The sequence below is a fragment of the Pseudoliparis swirei genome, chromosome 10 (assembly GCF_029220125.1).
Source record: "Pseudoliparis swirei isolate HS2019 ecotype Mariana Trench chromosome 10, NWPU_hadal_v1, whole genome shotgun sequence".
In the NCBI taxonomy this organism is placed as follows: domain Eukaryota; kingdom Metazoa; phylum Chordata; class Actinopteri; order Perciformes; family Liparidae; genus Pseudoliparis; species Pseudoliparis swirei.
The window spans coordinates 9,205,427-9,225,117 of record NC_079397.1 but is presented as its reverse complement, the minus strand read 5'-3'; the positions used below and the strand labels follow the sequence as shown (position 1 = coordinate 9,225,117).

Here is a 19,691-nt window from a genome sequence, read left to right as displayed (position 1 = left end):
CATAGGCTATTACATATTTGACATAGATCTATGAAATTTGGCCTTTTAAGGCCTAACAGGCATTTCACGTATACTCTCCCAGGCGTCACCAGGCAATGACTCAGAGATGCCATAGCCCATAGGTCTACATTATATATACGTATATGTATTAAGGCATTCCTCTAGGTTGCCTGTGGCAACTCCCAGAACATGACTCTATAATATCTTGTTAATAGCAAATCTGATGTGATTTATTGGATGTCTTCTGTGTCTTACTTACAGAGAAACATGATGAAGCAAGTCAGGAGCTGGTTACCAAAATGTAATACAGGCGGAGTGCTATCAGCTCAAAGCTTCTGCATCTACCTTAATATGTAATGTTGTGGCTTGAAACGCACACAGATTAAAACAATTTCATTATCAAAATCAACATTTATTTCATATGGCTTTACATCTATTTTCTTCTATTTATTGTTTTGTTATTCTCCTTCATGTATCTTTATATAATCACATCATGCCAGCGTGGAACAGCATTAACACGACACGCACACAGTCAGGAAAGAAAGAACACGCATTCACTTTGACGTTTTAAATTAAAAGGCACTCTTTCCAAAGTCACCATTAGTCACGTCATTCTCACAATCACTGTTACATAAGATGTGCGGTTACATCATCAGAGCGCTCAGCGGGCTCTAGAGAGGCAGGAATCTGCGAGGCTGCAGGAGGTCCCTCTTGCCGTAGGTGCCCGATCCCACGTTGGTGGGTGCGTAGATGGTGCCGATGGTGTTACTGGAGCGGACCAGGAAGTCCGCTAGCCTTTGGGTGACGCAGGTGGCCGTGTTGCATTTTCTTTTCTCTCTGTGGTGGCTGGGGATAAGAGAAAAGGTAAAGAGAGAGAGATAATGAGTGAAACACTTCACCCTGTTATCAAAGAAAAGTGGTTACATTAAGTAACCTAATGTTTCTTTCCTGTAACGGAGGTTTGAATTAACACGGCTGCTGGTTTTCTGTAAATGCCGTTACCTGTTCATCGCTCTGAGCCCCCTCTGCGGTCGCGTACCAAGGAGGCCGAGGAAAGAGTTGGAGATTAGCCCCGGAGCTAACCAGCCGCCACCATCTGGGAGGCCACTTTCCCGCTCGCTGGATGAGCTGGGACTGAAGTACCTGTGTCAGAAATGGAAAAGGTCCAAAGCGTTTTACACTGATAGCTGATTATAGCCTCTTCAAAACATCCACTAGTCCCGAGAGCAAGAAGACAAAGTGGCCACTTAGCGGCACACGAGTTGCACAATGCAGCACTTTGCCTCACAAAAAGCCCAATTGGCTTTCTAGCTCCAGACCTATCAATGCCCCGCTGCTCCTCATGCAGAACATTACCGTCCTACTCGTGAGACAATTTCCCTGATATTCCGCTGCTTGTTTGCCGACCTCGGATCTGGTTTACGATCCACATTTCAGAAAATTGAAAACCTGCACAGTTGAATTGCTTGCCGCTGTTTGAACTCTGACCCCACAATGTTAGACGAGTGGTGGCACCGCCACACCAAAGGGTGTGTGACTGTGCTCGTGGTGTGTTCACCCACCTGTCGCTCGGGGCTGCGGCGACGCAGCGCAGCAACACGAGCAGCATGAGGAGAAGCACAGGCACCCTCAGGTGATACATAGTGGAGGGAGATTACCTGGATCAACAGGGATACAACGACGTTTGATTTATTCTAACAGATGATTAAAGGGCAATCCAGAATGCAATCTTTTTAATTCACCTTTATTTCACTTCAAAGACCTTCATTCATATCATCAGTCCATAAGGTTTTAAGATACATTAAATTGTCATTTCTATAGAGTCACTATTATAAGAAAAAAATTATTATTATCATTATCAGGAAAGTATAATTTGTTGTAATTCTATACGATCAATAATTCACATACGGTCTAATTTAAAGCTGCGCTCAGTAACAATATGACAGCGGCGCCTACCGAGCACGAACCACTTCAACATGTTATGAATAATCTTTTTTCTTTTTGTGTATCATATTGATTTGCATCCAGCAACTGACAATCTATCTGCCAATTGTTTGTTTAATTATTTGACAACAATTATTTATAAAATGGCAGTAATTAGAAACAAATTCCCTTCACAATTTCTCAAAAGTCTTAAAAAAATACTTTGCATTGTCGGAACCTGCAGTCTAAAAAACAAAGACATTAAAAATATTATCACATAAGAAAAAGAAAAGCAAATTGCAAATCCGCACGACTGAGAAGATGGAACCAGATAATATTTAGGATATTCGCTTAAAAAATTATAATGATTTTATTTATCATAATTAGTAACAAGTAAAAGTAGTTTCCATTTATATATATTATATATTATATATATATATGCACAAGTTGTTGCGCTTTTTATATGTTGTAAAACATGTATATATAACATGTATATATATCAAAAGACATCATATATATATATATATATGATGTCTTTTGATATATCCTTACATTAAAATAGAAAATCCCTTTTTTTTTCCAAAATCATTTTGCGCACACTTAATGCAACAAGACTTGATTGGTTTCTTACCACGAAATCAGTTCTTGACCTTGAATTAAAAACATACAGAAGTGATTTAGCAAAATGATCTTACAAGAAAACTATTGTTCATTTCATTGCAACACCCCATTTGTATACACAATATTTAGACTCAGCCACAGGTCCTAAAAGACGAACTGTAAGTCTTAAATCAGAGTACTCACTTTCTGTCGCGTCAGCCAGCAGATCCCAGCTTGTCACTGGAGCACTCCAGCGTTTGTCAGACTGTCACACAAACCGACTCCAACTGTTATAGGCTCTTCGCGCAAACCACTTGTGACATCAGCTCTGTCCAAATATAGACTTGCATTTTCATTTACACAGGATGGGGATGGGGAGGACAAGGGGGGGGGGGGGCACGGGGGTGTCGAGATCCAACAGGGGTCTTGTATACGCCCCACGCACACTCAGCTGTATACCTTAATGTACACTAAACCTGTAAACATGCCACAAATGCTAATGTTCATAACACACACACACGCACACACATATCTTTGCACGTCACCATCCTCATCATCACCCTCGTCATCAGCCTCCGTGATGGGACTGACTCGCCATAAACCCACACCAGGGGACGGGAAAGTTGTCTTCCCATTTTCATCTTGAGATGTGTAATGAAGTTTTCGGGGTCACCAAACTCTGGCCCGGCCTCTGCCTCCCGATGGGCTTCATCCACGATGAATTATAAATGAGCGGATGAATTATCGTGAATAATGTATGACGTCTCATTATTTTGACGGGACACGTCACAAACATCTGAGGGAGAACCAATTAAGGATTGCGATGCTAAAACCTGTGTGTGTTGCACTTGACGCACGTGACCTGGAAATCAGACTAGTAGCCATTACATCATTAACCATCTGTCTTTGCATTAGTTTCCCCGAAAACTTAGTTTGAAAGAATACCTTTTTTTCTTGTGAATGTGTCATGTGAATGGTGTTTCTCCTACCTTGGATAATTAATCCAGTTTCTCTCAGCTCTGTGTTGTGTTTTAGCATCTTTAGCATCGTTAAATGTTTGGGTTTAAACGGTCCTCACCTTCACTCTTTTTGCTGACTCGGCGCTCTCATCTTTTTTGGCGAGAAAGCTTCTAAAACTGACTTGGGTTAAAAACTAACTGGTGAACTTGAAAGCCTTTGAAAAAACACAGATATTTCCCTCAGGAGTCGACAGTTATCATAGATAGAGCTAAAGGAGAGTGAATATTAGATAATATTACAATTGTCAGTCGACTCCAGATGAATGATAATGTTGCTCTGCATCTTTGGGATGTCTAAATAACCGTCTGCTAACAAGTTAGCCACACTAACCCAAAAGGTGACAGAGTTTGTGTTTACAGCCGGTCACCGCTGCCCCCATGTGGTCGGAAGAAATTGCAGGTGAAATATCTGATATAAAAATATATCTACGACTTACGTCCGTCCGCCTTACGCCAAATAACTTTGTACCTTCAGAGACAAATTTCCAATATCGGAATAAAATTAGGAGAGTTTTTCAATAGTTGTGGCCTCAGAAGTTTGACATAAAGTGGTAATAAAAGTATTTTTCTTATCTTGACATTCCATTAAGGTCGAACATGTTTAATATAACGTATATATATAGTAAGTAAAGTTGTTATTCTCAGTTCACACTGACATGTGACCCCTACCTCTTCAGACCTTTCCAAGAATGTAAAGGTGAGTTTTATTTAATCCCCCAGTGAACGGCGTCCACACCGACTGACTTCATGAGGAGGAGGAGGAGGATGAGGAGGAGGAGGAGGGACCCTGAGCCAGTCAATGCAGTTACTCTGAGCAGCATGCATGGGAAAGTTCATATATTTAATTATATTTCTTACTATTTCTCTGATGTGTTGCTGATCACAGTTTAGATCCAAAGTTGCAAAGAGGGTTTGAAAAAACCTATAGAGAGTCGACATGGTGGGGGCTGATGTGCTAACTGAAACAATTGGCTTCGTTCGGATTAAATCATTATTTATTTTTTACGACTGATAGTCTTCAAGCAGTCGTAAATGTGCAATTATCAGAGAATGCAACAACATTACATTCACATGGAATACCGTTCCTGACGTTCATGCCACAGCCTCGGTGAGGAGATGCCACCACAGGCTGCTGGTAAGTGATGGGTTCTCTACCGCACCGCGGAGAGAGAGATGTAGTGGAGTCCTAATGGACATCTAACACCCCCAAACCCACCGAGGTCCAATGAACACCTCCTTGTGTTTCCCATAACCTGCAGTAACACAAACGCAAACACACACACACACACACACACACACACACACACACACACACACACACACACACACACACACACACACACAGAGAGAGAGGGAGAGACAGGATATTGTATCCAGATGTCTCTACTTTTGCTTATATTGTTTGCATGTAAGTGATGGTAAAGTTAAATCTTGAATTATTCAACTCATACTTGTTATTTCCACGCATATTTCAAATCATGTAACTACTTTAGGATGATATTAGTGGTAGAAATAATATGCTGTGTACTGTACAACCCATTTATATGAATGCAATTGTATCGTGTCATTGGCAAATGGTTGATGATTAAATAATTATAATTTGATTTAATATATAAATAACCAATTAAATATTGATCTACTCTCGTGGATATGAGCCGGGTGTTTAGAAAGGTTAATGTACCCAATCTTCAAAGAAAGGACGGGATGGCGGGAAAGATGGAAGACAGGAGTAACAGAGAAAAAGAGAGATTGAAGAAAGTGGCTGTTATGTAGGATTTGAATTTGTCTATTTATGAAAAGTAGTCTGGAGAAACAAGTCTTTTGTGTCGTGCTGCTTTCTTATTCCTCGGATTACTTATTCTGAGGAGCGGCGGCTCAATCGCCTGCTTCCGTCGCAGAGAAAAAAGCCTCAACTGACCCTCAGTGTGCAGAACGGTGATGGATCTTTAAACCATCGCACATTCTTCGTCAATTCTTATTTCCTCGATAGAGGAAGCTTTGTTCCCATTACAGTGCAGAGATTCGAGCTCGGAAGGTTTAACACACACGGCTTTATTAGTATTCCTCCAGCGGTGGAGAGGAGGATCAGGAGTCACGGGGGAATGGTGAGTCGTTAAGTGACAGTACAGGTAATGTTAAGTAAAGGTAACGTTAAGTAAAGGTAACGTCCCTGATGAACCACACCTTCCACCCCATGCATGACACTCTCGCAGCTCTGCACAGCTCCTTCAGCCACCGGCTGATTCCTCCCCGGTGTCTGAGGGAGAGGAACCACAAGTCCTTCCTTCCTGCTGCTGTCAGGCTGCACAACACACTGCAGTAGATTGCTGGAGATCCTGGCAAACTCAGCACTATACTCAGCACTTTACTTTACTGTATTTCCCCCCTGTATATTTAGTATTAGTATTAAGTTTTTTAGAATTGTGTTTTGTGTTTTATATTTATTTTCATGTGCATGTGCATGTTTATGTGCTTGTGTATGTGCATGTGAATGTGGATGTGCATGTGGATGTGCATGTGCAGTACCTTTAAACCCTTATTCACACATATTTTGTTGAAAAATCAGCCTAAATGTTTAGCAAGGAGAGCAGACCTAATACGCATGTCACCAGTGAGAGAGAGAGTGTGTGTGTGTGTGTGTGTGGTCTCTTTCTGACCCATGATGCATATAGATACTCAAATATGCGGTTAACGTCATTGACACCTACCTGTACAGGGAAAACAAATGAATGACTCCTTGGTCAGAAATGTGAGTGGTTTGTTGTTTTGTCTGATTTATATTGTTGATACTTTTCCTCCAGCCTAATTATACCACTGAGGTCTCCTTTGATATTAATGCACTCTGAGTTTTCTGAATTGCAGTTCAGTAAAACAACATCAGCGGTTGAAACTAAAGACAGCATTCAAAGGTAGAGAAAGAGAAATGAAAGAGATATTTAATGGTGTGAACACTTTAGTGCAACTGATGAGACACAAACACATCCTGACTGTGTGATCCCGTTTCCCAGGGGCCAAGAACACGACTCCAAATGCTGTCTTCTATGTTTGCCCTTCAACTCTATGAGGTGAATATAATAATAATAATAATAATCATTTATTTTATATAGCGCTTCTCAAGACACCCAAAGACACTTTACAGTCCAGAGTCCAGTAGTCATACATACAAACAGTCATACCGTTCAGGTATGTCAGTATTTTATTTACAGCTTGTTCCGTTGCCCCCTAGTGGCCCAAAAAAATCAATTACTGCAAGTTTAATTAACAATGACATCAGTTTGCACTTTTAGCACATCACCAAGGAGGAATAAACATAATTTAAACATTGTTTGTGTCCACAGTATGACTTTGTGTGTTATTGACAATAATATCACAAATCTCGGGATTTATTCATTTACATTAATTTTGGCCCAAATCTTTATGCCATTGATCGATTTTCAACCTCGCCTTGCAAGGACGATATGCATATCATCTGCACACAAGTCAATATGTGCAGATGTGCACACGAGGTCTTGTTTGAGAACACATTGGTGGACATCTTAGTTGTGTATGCCGTCAATTTGTGTTGTTTCTGTCTCTCCCACGTTAGCATCTGTGAGATCGTCCTCTTTTTCCACCTGTGTGTCCGTCTCCTCGCAAACCTTGCCTTTTCCCTCTTTCTCCTCCGTCTTTGCTTCCTCACTTGGAGGAGTGAACTCTACAGCGGTCTCCGTCAGGGATTTGAGCTGTTGAGTCTCCCCGGTGATATTTGAGGAACTGAGTCGGCCAATCTGTGAGAGCTGCACTATTCTGTGAACCTCCCCTCCCTCCTCCAGTTCTGTTGCGAACCGTATACAAACTTTGGGAGGTTTAGGGTTGCCGGGATCGTCCTCGGTGGGTTTTGATGCGGTTCGAAGGTCAATTCCTTCTGAAGCTTTGCTATTCTGCGTTTGTGTCTCTCTCTGCGGCTCACGAAACTGTCGTCTGAGGAGGACGATGACGGCAATGATGAAGAAATACGAGGATCCACTGAGACTAGTGATCAGACCCAGGAAGATGATCCTGAAAGTAGAGACAATGGAGGGCAACACAGGGAAGAGATCCTTATTGCTCTGGTGTCTAACGTGATGGAGAAACACTTTTAGCACATTTACATTTTCACATTTGCAGCCTGAGGCGTACCTGTACATATTAGAGTCATAAATGCGACATGCCCCCATTCCCCCGCACTTCTTGATTGACCACTTCAGGCAAGTTGAATCAATCAGGGCTCCGAAATACACGGGTGCAGGAAGTCCACCTACAGACAAGGCATCACATATCCATTAATCAATCTAATTTTGGGACCTATCAGAAACTTTTCCGATTGGAAGAGGGTTAAGCATGAAGTCCATAGCAAAAACAAAATGCAGTTGAAACTGGAGATAATGAAGCTTACCAAGAGTCCGAGTTACTAAGGCCTGGATACCTAGCGCAAGGGATTTGAGATCTGGTGAGATGCATCTGTAATGACAAATCAACACTGCGTCGTTCGTATCGATCTTTTTCGAAGAGAGTTGCTACCACAGGCGGTGACTTTAAATAAGTTGCTAAGCGTTAGATTAGAAGATAGATAGACCACTTCCATGTCGCCATAATGAAGCTAAATACGTAGCTTCCTATTTATCGTACAGACATGAGAGGGATGTCAATGTTCTCACCTAACTCTGGGAAAGAGAACAAATAAGCACGTTCAGAATGTTTTAACAATTGGTTTATAATGCATATGACTGACTGGTGACATTAGGTATTTAATTTGATTTACCGTATGAAAATGATTTTCACCCCAGGCTCGCCTGGACTCAGATCATAAGAATGATAAGCATCATACGGGGCAAATATTCCCAGTTATCACAAGTTCCTTCTCGAGTGCACAGACCGTATGATGACCATGTAGCCAGGTGTAGCTCCCAGAGAGTTGATGAAGGAGCTGAGAACAGACACAGCCATGTAGGCGGTGAAACTGCGGCCGCAGTCTGCGGCGTGAGGACACTGGCCCAGCCTCACGGACCGGCTGCTGCCTGCTGGGAGGGAGGCGGACACACAGCTGCAGTTGTTGAAGACCTGGGAAAGAGATAAAAACTGCAATGTAGATCACGCTTCAAGCCAGGGGCGTCTTTAGGCCCATTTTAGGGGGGTCTAACTACTATCTGTTACCTGCTTACAATTAGGTTTACTTTTTCCATTGAATGGTATATTTGACACTGAACTAGTCACTAGTCACTTTATCTCAGTGATAGTGTCCAAATGAGCATAAAATATCACTATGACCCTGACATTCTGTCTCTTGTGTTATCATATACTGAATGAAGCAAAACTACAGAGCAAAATCTCACTCTTTCTGATTGAACCAATCTATGAACTGTCGGAAACAATGGATATACGGGCCCCCAAACGCCCCTGCTTCAAGCTATGCATTTGTTGAAAAATGTGATGACATGCATCATTCTGATTTGTGGCACCTGATTATTGTAGATTTCTATTCTATTCTAATTTAAATATATGTTCTGTGTGTTTCTTTGGAATGAAGGTTTAAGGGTTACATAGTATTTCTGATGAAAAGATGTCTAATCTAACATCTCAAAGGATTTTTAACGTTGATGATTTGGAAATTATTTCCAAGAATTCCTAAAGAGGTCCTACGTCTGTCATCGGTGTGTGTTTGTGCATCCACGTGTGCAGTTCTACCGTGTTCTTGCCATATCCACTGGAGCTGAAGCAGCCAGCCATACACGGAGAGATGTAGGTGATGCCGCTGTCGGAGCACACGGGGTCCCACTCCTCCGCTGAACACGAGCAGTCTCTGTTACACTCTGAGAAGAGCATATCGCTGTCGGATGATGCACTCTGCGTCCTGCAGGGTTACAGAGGGTTTGCATTGTGTACAAAGCTGCAGGTTATTGTATTCTCAGGCTGTGAGAAGAGTTTATCTGGTCGGTGTGTTAAACGCAACACCCTCAGCACTGACCCGTTGTATGAGACGGTGAGCCCGGCCATGGGGATGTTATCACACTTGGTTCCAAACTGCAGCAGCAGAAGGAGGTACGCCATAAAGGACGTGGCAAAAGAGAGCTGAGCTCCTGACACTAAGCTCAGCTTATACCTCTTCATCAGCAGCCCTCCCAGGAAGATGCCCACCGCCACCGCTGGCAGGTTCAACATACCTGGAAGGAAAAACACCAGGGGGTCTGGACACTGGGAGGCCCTGTTACGGGACGTTTCTCATTATCAGAACCCAAACTACATTTCACGTGTTAGTATTTTGAAAAAGAAAATAATGAAATTGGAGAAATACACTCATTGTAATACTTTCTTGCTGATGGCTGCATGGGAAGAATGATACCGCTCTAATGTCTGTATGCTAAAAGCCTCAGGGCAGTTAGCTTGTGTCAATATCAAGACTGAAAGCAGCAAGCCTTCCAAAGGTAAATACAAATGCCCACAGCACCTCTGAAGCTCACTGGTTAACATGTTGTTGATGCTAAAATGTTCATGCAAAAAAAGACAAGGGGGGGGGGGGGGGTAGTAGTAGTCAGTGTGTCCTTCATGATGCCCCCCCTGAGATAGGAAAGGGACCCACGGCGAGCGGCCCTCGGGGCTGAGCGATTAAACATCTCTCTTGTTCTGTCTGTTTTGTGATATACATGCCTAAAAGCCAAGGTGCCTAATATTTCTAGACTGAAATAATATCGGCATTATAATTATTATAACTATGAGGATTTTTTTTGTTGCCTATTTTGTGGTGCCCCCTCAGGACTTGGTGCCCTACGCACAGCGCGTAGTGCGCGAGCGGCAGCGCTGGTAGTAGTGTACAGCATGCCGCACAAACAACAATGCAACTAGTGGAGGCGGCGAGGTGCTCAGTGTTGCCAGATTGGAAATGGTGAAGTATCGTACCAAAGGCTCAAAATGGTTGTATTTGGAGGATAATTATTGTGTATCTTGCAACACGCGCAAGAAGGTGGAACGTAAGGGAGATACCATTTCCAAAACTTGTAGGCTAAGGGGTAAATACTAGTTTGTGAAAGACCCAGAGAAACACAAATATCCGACGAAGCAAAATCCCGGACGTTTTTGGAATCCCTGCCGGACGCATTTTTTAGGTCTCAAAAAGAGGACATGTCCGGGGAAAAGAGGACGTCTGGTCACCCTACTATTTCCTCTATAAGCTAATAGCTCATGGACATTTTACCGATGAGGAAGTTCGCTCTGGATGCGGACTGTCCAAACTGTTGTTCCATGTATTTGGCTTTAAAGGTGAACAGGCCAATGAAAGAGTTGAACTTCAGGATGCTCCCACAAAGGAGCAGGAAGTAGGAAGGAGTTCCCAACAGGCGCTTCAGTGAGGGAACAAAACCTGTGGAAGGACAGCCAGTAAACATCTGCAATGCCAATATATCTTAATACATTAATACATGCTGTAATTTATTAAAGAACAAAATCAGTACTAAATATGTCAATTCATCAAGAAATGCAATGCTGTGTCATCAATGTTCTGTTATGGGAGCAGGAAGAGGATCGGCTCAACCTTTAGAGATGTCAGTCAGCTTGAGGTTGTGATTGTTGTTGTTGGGAACGTCCTCCGCCCCATCGAGGGTGTCACAGCCAGGAGTCAGTTTGCCCTTAACTTCCTCCTGATTTGGCAGCGAGCGGGGCAGGAACCAGAAGGGAATGCTGGAGAGGAGGAGGAGGACGGAGGACACCATGAAGCCCATCCACCAGGCGCCCACCCAGCGGGCATCTTTCGGAGTGATGCTCACACTTTCTTGATGCCGGAAAAGAGCATTGGAGTGAGAAGCAGGAAGCTGATGCGTGTTTAATTTTTTCCCTTTTATTTTGGATTTCAAACGGTCACTTCTTTAATGTGTAGGCTACATCGGATTTCAATTTTTGAAGGAATTAAACACTCTTTTGGACACTTTTTTACACTGCAACACTTAGGTGGACTGATTGAGTTGTGGGGCGACACATATATTCGTGATTTTACTTTTTCTACACGTGAGACACTCAGAAGAGACTATATAGCGTGACCGACTTTTGCACCATGAGCAGCAGGCTAATCAAAACCAATCTGAACCAAAGCTCGAGCCAGTCACCATGTCTCCTCTGTCAAAAACATGACATTGCAGCAGAAACACGCTCATAGGTTTCGCTCACAGAGGGCGTTTCAGTTTTATTGTTCTCTTCAGAGCAAAGACTAACCTTAACTGATATATCTTGTATTACACTTACCAATATCAACATATCCAATGTCAACATATAGTTTGGCACAATAGGAGCCCAGGAGGAAACCAAACATGGGGCCCAGGAGAGTGATAGTCTGGAGACATGCTGCAAATCACAAACCAATCAGTAGACATTTTGTACGATGTGGTCTAGAAAAAAAGGTATTTAACTCCAACTCCATTGGGACTAGATATGGTAAGAGTTAAAAATACCAGGAGAAACTTGACAAGACAATACCGTCATTCTATGAGTACGTTTTAAGGAATGTGTCAACCTCCGGGTCTTAAAAGTGAGGCCAAAGAAACCTGCATTCTTTGTAATGGCCATTAGGGGGCGACTCCTCTGGTTGCAAATACATGTTTGATTGTATGGAAGTCTATGAGAAAATTCCTCTGCTTCTCACTTGATTCATTACCACAGTGAACATTGTAAACATTACTTTATGGTCTCAGTTTGTCTCAAGTCTTTGTCAATATAGCATGATGTTGTTTTCAGAAATTATGGTTGTATTTATAGTTGTTTGAGGGCGTGGCTACCTTGTGATTGACAGGAGTTGTTTTGTGTGTTTGTCTTACAACTCTCTCACAGTGGGTTTTCAGCAAATACAAGTTCATAAAAGTCACTTTTGTCACTTTAAGTCACTTTTTTTTGCAAAAAATTCAAATGAAGACCGACCAAAACGAAGATGGGGATTGCCAAAATGTAGAACTGAAGGGTTCAAAAACATAGTCCACAAACCAATGGGTAGAGTCAAAGTAACTATGGGTAGTGTCACAGTAACTTTGGGTAGTGTCACAGTAACTACGGCCATTTGAACCCTTTAGAATGAGCAAAGGTATCTTACCGATGTAGAAGGGTGAATTTTCCGCTCTCGCAAAGTCGTCGATGTAAGAAATGCCCAGAGGCGTGACCGGGGTTTCTCCGATCCCTCGCAGAGCGTTGCCCAGGAAAACATAGATCCACATGTTGGAACCGGACTCCCTCTCACATGCTCCATAAAGACATAATAAGGAAGCATGGTATTGATTTAGTTGCATAGGTCATTTTCATGGACACAGCTATCTCTGATGTATTGTTAAACATTATAATTATGATATTTAACAAGGTTTAAAATCATAGTTCAAACCACCACATGTATGTGCATGTTTGTCTGTGTGTGTGTGTGTGTCTGTGTGTGATCATTTAGTTTCTAAAAGAAGACTTTGGTGCATGTGTATCAAGAGCTCCCTCCTATTCACAAGTAAATGAGAAAAGAGAAAATAAAGTCTCATTCAATGTCGATGTGATAGGATGCGGCATGAAGCTTGCGTACCACTGCATTGTATGTTACTTCCACATTGTGTATTTTTGTAAATACATCCCATCACAGTGGCTGGTTGCGATCAAAACATTACATTTTGTCAGTCTATGACATGTTATTGTGAGAGAAGAACATGAATGACACCGTGCTTAACAAGGACTGGCGGATACTTAAGCAGATATGTGACCAAGATGAGTTTATTAGCATTAATATTACAGATATCTGCCTTGTTGGTGATGCTGTAAGCTCTCGTTTTTCTTCTATCTCTTTTCTCTTTCTGTTTTCCGGTTTTCAACTCCTGTTGGCTTGCTCTGCGGCCGACATACAGACCCACTTTATGACTTCAGCTGCTACAGTCAGGGATGGATTAACGAACGGGCCTACCGGGCCCAGGGGCCCATGAGCTCAGGGGGCCCCAAAGCCAGAGCCTCCGCGCGTGACGTCGCTGTTATTAACATTGTATTGATATGAATATGATGATATGACACGATGCGCCGTAGCCGGTATATGCTGGGCTTAAGTCATTCATGTCAGTAACAAGGCCCCAATAGTCCTACTGAGGGATGGATTACCGAATGAGCCTACCGGCACCAGGGGCCCATGAGCTCAGGGGGCCCCTAAGCCAGAGCCTTTGCGTGAAGTCTCTGTTATTAACTTTGTATTGATATGATACGATGCGCCGTATGCCGGTATATGCTTAAGTCATTCAAGTCAGTAACAGGGCCCCAATAGTCCTACTCAGGGATGTTATTCCTGGTTATTCGTTTAATTCATATAACCGAAGTCCCTGCTATCATATAATTCGCGTTATGTTGTCTGCTCAGCTCCGGTATCGTTGTTCCATACGGACTGTTTTGTTTGCGATGTTTCTTTTCTTTTTTTGCGGGGGGGGGGGGGGGGGCCTTGACACGTCCAGGCCCAGGGGCCCGTGGTTTCTTAATCCGTCCATGGCTACAGTGTGTGTAGCTTGTAGACAGCACGGGAGGTGAGCGGCTTTGAAGGTCGGACCAGGATCAGTGCATTCCAGGAATGGTTGAAAGAGAGCCAGGGCTTTTGAACCAGGTTTCATGTTAAGTCTCTCTGTATGAGCTATGGGTGAGGTTGACTTTGTGTAGTGGACATTATATAGTTAGGTATAGTCAGATATTTAGGGTCCGAGCGACTGACGAAGTCAGTCTGAGAGGACCCTATTGAAATTGCTCGGATTTTTATTATTATAGCTTCTTATTTTAAAACATTGGGGGGATATTGGGGGTACGTGTCATTCACACCCCAAAACTCAGCAAATTTGGCATGCTTGTCAGGCTTGGGGAAAATAGACGGATGAAATGGACCTCAAAATTCGTGCTTTCGTGCACTTTCCAGGCGAGGCGTAGCTGACCAGGAAAGAGTCTATTGTTTACTCACACCTCAGTGTACCTGTAAGCCCATTTCCCCCCTGGGTCTCGCCCACAGTCTTACTTGCATTGTCTTCCACAGAGGGCTCGATCTGAATTTCCAGTACTTCTGTTTTTCGACAGGCGGCGATGTTCATGCTTTCATTCTGGAAAACTTGAATGATCGTGTTGTACTTGTAGCTGTGAAAAAGCACAATGAGACATTAAAGAAAGACATTTTGGAGCACTTCTAAAATGTCGGACGCAATGTCGGCATTTACCGTCCCATGAAGAAATGCGTCAGGCCGGTGAGGAAGGACCCGACCGCCATGAGGAAACAGCCCACAGCAATGAGTCTGGGCCGATGTAGCTTGGCCCCGAAATGGCTGACCACAGCAAGAAACAACAAGTTGCCTACCTCCAAAAAAGAGAAACCAAGGGAGCAGAGGAAAAACGACATTTAGAGAATTATTAGCTGTAAAGTCAAAGAGAAGAAGTGGAAGTAGGATGGAGGTCAAATCCAGACGATAGACGGTACCCATCTCAAAGCTGCCATCAATGAGTCCGACGTGCGTGCTGGAGAGGTCGAATCGCCTCTCAATCTGAGTGATGGAGCTCTTCATGTAGGTTCCTGCCAGAGCCTTTGAGAAGCAGGCGAAGGACAGCGCCATGATAAACAACTAGAAAACAACAAAAATACAAGTCATCGAAAAGCCAAACTGTATAGTTTGGATTAACGGTTTTCTGGTATTAGCTGATGAATATCTGATACTTCATGCTTTATCAACTATGATTAAATACAGAGGAAAACTATTAACGACGTGCAACAGCAGCAACATGATTAAACTTTCCATTTCATACATTAAATACAGATTATAGGCACTTTAATACTAATCTTCCAACTAACAAAAGCTTAACTCTTTCTGCCTCCACAGCCTTTGGTTTTAACTCTGTGTGTGGGGCCCCCTGGAGCCCCATTGTTTCTGAATTAATTCCCATCTGACATAACTACAATTATCCTCTTCTGCCATGTACCACAAAAAAACCAAGTAATCTGAAAATATTAGGCTGTTTTTTTTGCAGACGTTTTAATTTTCGTGCTCTAGATTCTCTTGAAATATTTAATATGAGCTAAAAATAAAAAAGGACATAGCTGGAAAGGGAAAGGGGAGGGGGGGGGGGGTGTAATGGGTATTGGACAAGATTGTAGAATAGATGTGTTTTGGGGAAATTGCTCCATTACCTTTGCACATGCTGATGTTGTGCTGCAATCAGACTGAGCTGTGGTCTGATACTGAAGTGTTAAGTAGAGATGTAAATGCCAAGCTTTAAACAAGAAACATATAAGCAGCTCTTGGCTCGACTTTGGGGGAAATCAAAAGTTCAGTGGACCAAGAACTGAAATTTGTGCGACTCACAATTTAAGCATCTGTCCATCTATCCTTTATCTACACGATCTTATTGAACTTTGACCCCTTGCTGTGGAGGGGCAGTGCTAACACTGAGCTGCTTTTTGGGCCTTTTTAACTGAATGTCTTCATCGACTGCATCAACAGGGTAGAATTACAAGGAACAAGCCGAGGAGTGTGATTACGGATGGCTTCAGTACTTTGAGAGTGGAGATGCCGGGGCGTTTTATGCTCCCCTGATCTGGGTCACACAGAGCCTGCTGGCTGGTCATCTTGTCTCCGTCCTCTGCTGCTTCCGCCATCTTACACTCAACGTGTGTGTGTGCGTGTGTGCCGGTCAGTCTACCTGCCCTTAGTCCACTGCAAGAAAAGCAGACATACACTGTGGATAGACAATAAAGGAAGGAAGGTCAGGCTAAAGATAATGACGACGTGTTTTGACTGAATTTATTACTTAATACTGTAACTGAGCATTCTGGGTTTGTGATGTGCACTTACAACATGTTAACAAACGGCGTCGGGACATCAGACGTACATCAGACATGTTGTTCAGCCCACGGCTTCACTCTTTACTTATTTGTTCCCCCCAAGTCCAGTTACCTTTTCTCTCTACGGCAACCCCGAAGGGACATATCATCTCCAATACCAAAACCCATAAGATAGTCTGTTAATATAAATAAGTAATAAGTCATTACATTTGTACATTTTTTATATATATATATATTATCTGTGACATGGCAAGTGAATTATACAGAGTTCAAAGGATTTAGAATTCAACATTTATTTTTGGAAATTGTTCTATTTATGCTGGAGAAAAGCCTTATAAGGCTTAGCTAGTTAGTTAGAAGAAGCAGCTAAAACAGCCTGCAGCCCTCAAACTCCAAAATTCCAACTTTTCTTCTTTTTTCTTTATTCCTTTCTAAGCTATATGCTATTAAGCTAAGCAGAGCTAATAGCATAAAATTAAAATGCGTAAATTATAATAATCCTGAATGAGTCAGTGGGTTTATCCGACTGACGACGACTTGACGACTGACAAAAATCTAAGAAAAATGCCTGATATCAACAGTTTTAAAAAAAAAGTTTAAAAATATGATGTATATATTTTTTATTATTTGTGTGTGTGTTTCATTTCATTCAGTCGGTCATAGATTAACTCAGCACACACAGCACACACAACCATTCACTCTCATTTTCACACACCTATGGGCATGGCAATTTAGACATCACTGACTGCTGTCTTGTGACTGTGCAGGGAAGCGGGAGAACCGGAGGGAACCCACGCCGCACCAGGGGAGAGAACATGCTCCACACAGAAAGGACGCCGACCGGGAATTGAACCCACGACCCTCTTGCTGTAAGGTGACAGTGCTAGCCACTACACCACCGTACAGCACCTTTTAAATATGTTATTTATAATTGTATTAATATTATTTGTAATTGTATTAATATTATTATTATTATTAGTTAACTGGCAGGATCGAACCCCTCCAAGCTTTCTGACATGTACTGGAATGCAGTCGACTCTGGGGTGACGTCCTAGCCCCACCTCCCAATTGTGAGTCACAGCACATTACTTTTACATTCTGTATATTTAGATGCATTAATAGTATCCATCATATTTAATGGCATCAAACAAAAGTTCAAAAAGAGAAAACAGAGCAACTTTGTGGGTACCTGCATGTGTAAACTCCACCGACGAGGCTTCCACACAATCCTCTCAGCTCAGTTACCGTTGGGGGCTGCAGGTGGAATCCATGTCCTCTATACTCGTTGACCTGACAGGAAGTCAACACACTCAACCAGTCTGACTGTTTTCACTTCTTAACTCAAATAAATCTTCCTCAGGTTTAGCCTAGTTTAAAACTCCAACTTCAGGTTTGATCCACCGGTCGCAAGATTACTTCTTTAAGGCAACTGAGGAAGTTCACTGGAATACCGAGTGCATCTCCAGATCTCTCTTCTTCTTCTTCTTCTTCTTCTTCTTCTTCTTCTTCTTCTTCTTCTTCTTCTTCTCCTCTTTATTTAGTAGTAGCCATGTGTCGATCCTCCCACTGAGAGGAGGGAAGCCTGCTCTCCCCAAGCTCCTCTTCTCCTGTGCAGTTACTTGGAAAAGGCCTCACACACATTTGTACTGAACACACAAGCCAGCTAGTCCGGGAGGGGTCGCCGCAACAAGAGGACAGGAGGGTGGGGGGTAGAGGAGAGACAGATTGGTAAATCTAAACCAAGCCGCTTGGATTATTTTTTTCTCACAAGGCAAAGTATCAGATGAGTGGAATCTTAAAAAAGAGGTGTATGAAAATTCAGGTTGCCTTTTTTCCAAGTAATTTCATATATTTTCTGATGACACACACGCGTAGCATCAGGACACCTCCATTTAAAATCACCGACACAAAACGTGTTGGTTAGAATTTGCTGGATGACTTTGATAAAGACCTATCATATATGAAACAGTGTGTGCCTCGGGGTGTAAACATGGCTGAGGGGTGCGGTGTGAGTTTGTGTGTGTATGTGTGTGTGTGTGGGGGGGGGGGGGGGCCCTCACAAATTCCAAAGATTAAGAGCCTTGACATTCCTACACAGCAACAGCGAAGAAATGTGTTTGCCACTTTTCTTTTCTGAAAAAGTATAATTGGCTCTATAGAATTGTGGGCAAGTGATATATATCTTTTGTTTCTCCCCTTTTCACTGCATCTAGTTACAGGTGCAGTCAGCCAGGAATGCAGTGTGTTACTGCGTTAGATCATCACAGCTGAAACATATTAGAACAAAACAATTTTAGAACATTAATGATGTAATTCTGCATGACAGATTCCCGTCTGACTGTCTTTATAGTTCGTACTAATAGAAGCAGTGGCCTTGCAGAGAGTATTTCGTTGTAAAGAGCGCAGCCTGCTGGTGAAACCAGGCGCTGCACACAGGAGCCACAAGACATGTGAGGAAAAACAAAATGCAGTGGATAAATACGATTAAGGCTTTTGAATGCAGAAGAGATTAGATAACTTACTTTTTTTTAAAAATGTGGCTACTTTTTAAATTTAGTACAGCATTTTTTTTGTATTGGGATAATAATACAATTATAATGGTCATGCAACATTGAACAGTTAAAATATTTCATTTAACACGGGGAAGGCCAAAATGAGAAAAAAAACATATTTGGTGAGAAACACAGAGCTTACATAATAATAACCTTCAATCAAAAGTAATCCAGACTGATGTGTCGATGCATGTGTGCTTTAACATGAGTTACCTGAATAATCACATGACTGAAATCAAAATGTTTCCCTTTTGGAGGACTGCAACAAAAAATATTTTCTTTTCTTTAAAAACAAATTGTCACCCAAAGTCTGTCATGTTAGCAGAAGCAGCTCAACTGGAGCCTGGACTGCCCTTTTTAAGATGAATGATGACCCTCGTGTTGTTGGTACCTTTTACCTTTCTCATGCTCTTATCTATAGCTACTGTATTTGTTCCCTTTGTTTATTCTGGGGATGCCATATTAAGGCATGGGGTTTCTTTGTTTCCCACGCCCACACACAGCATGGCTAAATGTTGCTTTATGTTTGGGTGCAGTGTGTTATTGAGGCCTTGACACTGAAAACAGCTGCAGACGGAGGCCAAAGCTTCGCTCTGAGAGCAGTGAGACTGAAGCAATAAAGTAAAGCTGCGGGCAAAAAGATACTCAGGTAACTCTGTCAATTGAAGGGAAAAAACATTTGTTGAGTATATAACAAAAAGCCTTTTTTCAGACATAGTTGGTTTGCTTAACCCTTGTGTTGCCTTCGGGTCATTTTGACCCGAATCAATATTACACCCTCCC

At 42.4% G+C, this 19,691-nt stretch overlaps 2 protein-coding genes across 4 annotated transcripts; both read right to left on the bottom strand.

The window, feature by feature from the left end:
• Window positions 1–420: 420 nt before the first annotated feature.
• Window positions 421–2,838, bottom strand: LOC130200802 (calcitonin gene-related peptide 1). The gene is made up of 4 exons (XM_056425344.1): window positions 2,728–2,838; window positions 1,563–1,658; window positions 1,003–1,143; window positions 421–846 (listed from the first exon to the last, which is right to left on the bottom strand). The coding sequence occupies exons 2-4, from the start codon at window positions 1,640–1,642 to the stop codon at window positions 672–674; spliced, it is 396 nt and encodes a 131-aa protein (XP_056281319.1). The 5' UTR covers window positions 1,643–1,658; window positions 2,728–2,838; the 3' UTR covers window positions 421–671.
• Window positions 2,839–6,715: 3,877 nt separating this feature from the next.
• Window positions 6,716–18,080, bottom strand: LOC130200300 (solute carrier organic anion transporter family member 1C1-like). Of its 3 annotated transcripts, XM_056424459.1 has the most exons (16): window positions 17,546–18,080; window positions 16,069–16,250; window positions 14,998–15,139; window positions 14,741–14,873; window positions 14,545–14,660; window positions 12,628–12,774; window positions 11,790–11,888; window positions 11,086–11,322; window positions 10,750–10,914; window positions 9,661–9,721; window positions 9,526–9,581; window positions 9,257–9,411; window positions 8,437–8,621; window positions 7,957–8,021; window positions 7,701–7,818; window positions 6,716–7,580 (listed from the first exon to the last, which is right to left on the bottom strand). In XM_056424459.1, the coding sequence occupies exons 2-16, from the start codon at window positions 16,168–16,170 to the stop codon at window positions 7,079–7,081; spliced, it is 2,283 nt and encodes a 760-aa protein (XP_056280434.1). In that variant the 5' UTR covers window positions 16,171–16,250; window positions 17,546–18,080; the 3' UTR covers window positions 6,716–7,078. The 3 variants fall into 3 exon arrangements, with proteins under 3 accessions (XP_056280434.1, XP_056280432.1, XP_056280433.1); XM_056424457.1 differs by having other exon boundaries at window positions 9,246–9,411; window positions 9,526–9,721; window positions 17,546–18,078; XM_056424458.1 differs by having other exon boundaries at window positions 9,246–9,411; window positions 9,526–9,721; window positions 16,069–16,228; window positions 17,546–18,078.
• Between the last annotated feature and the right edge of the window lie 1,611 nt (window positions 18,081–19,691).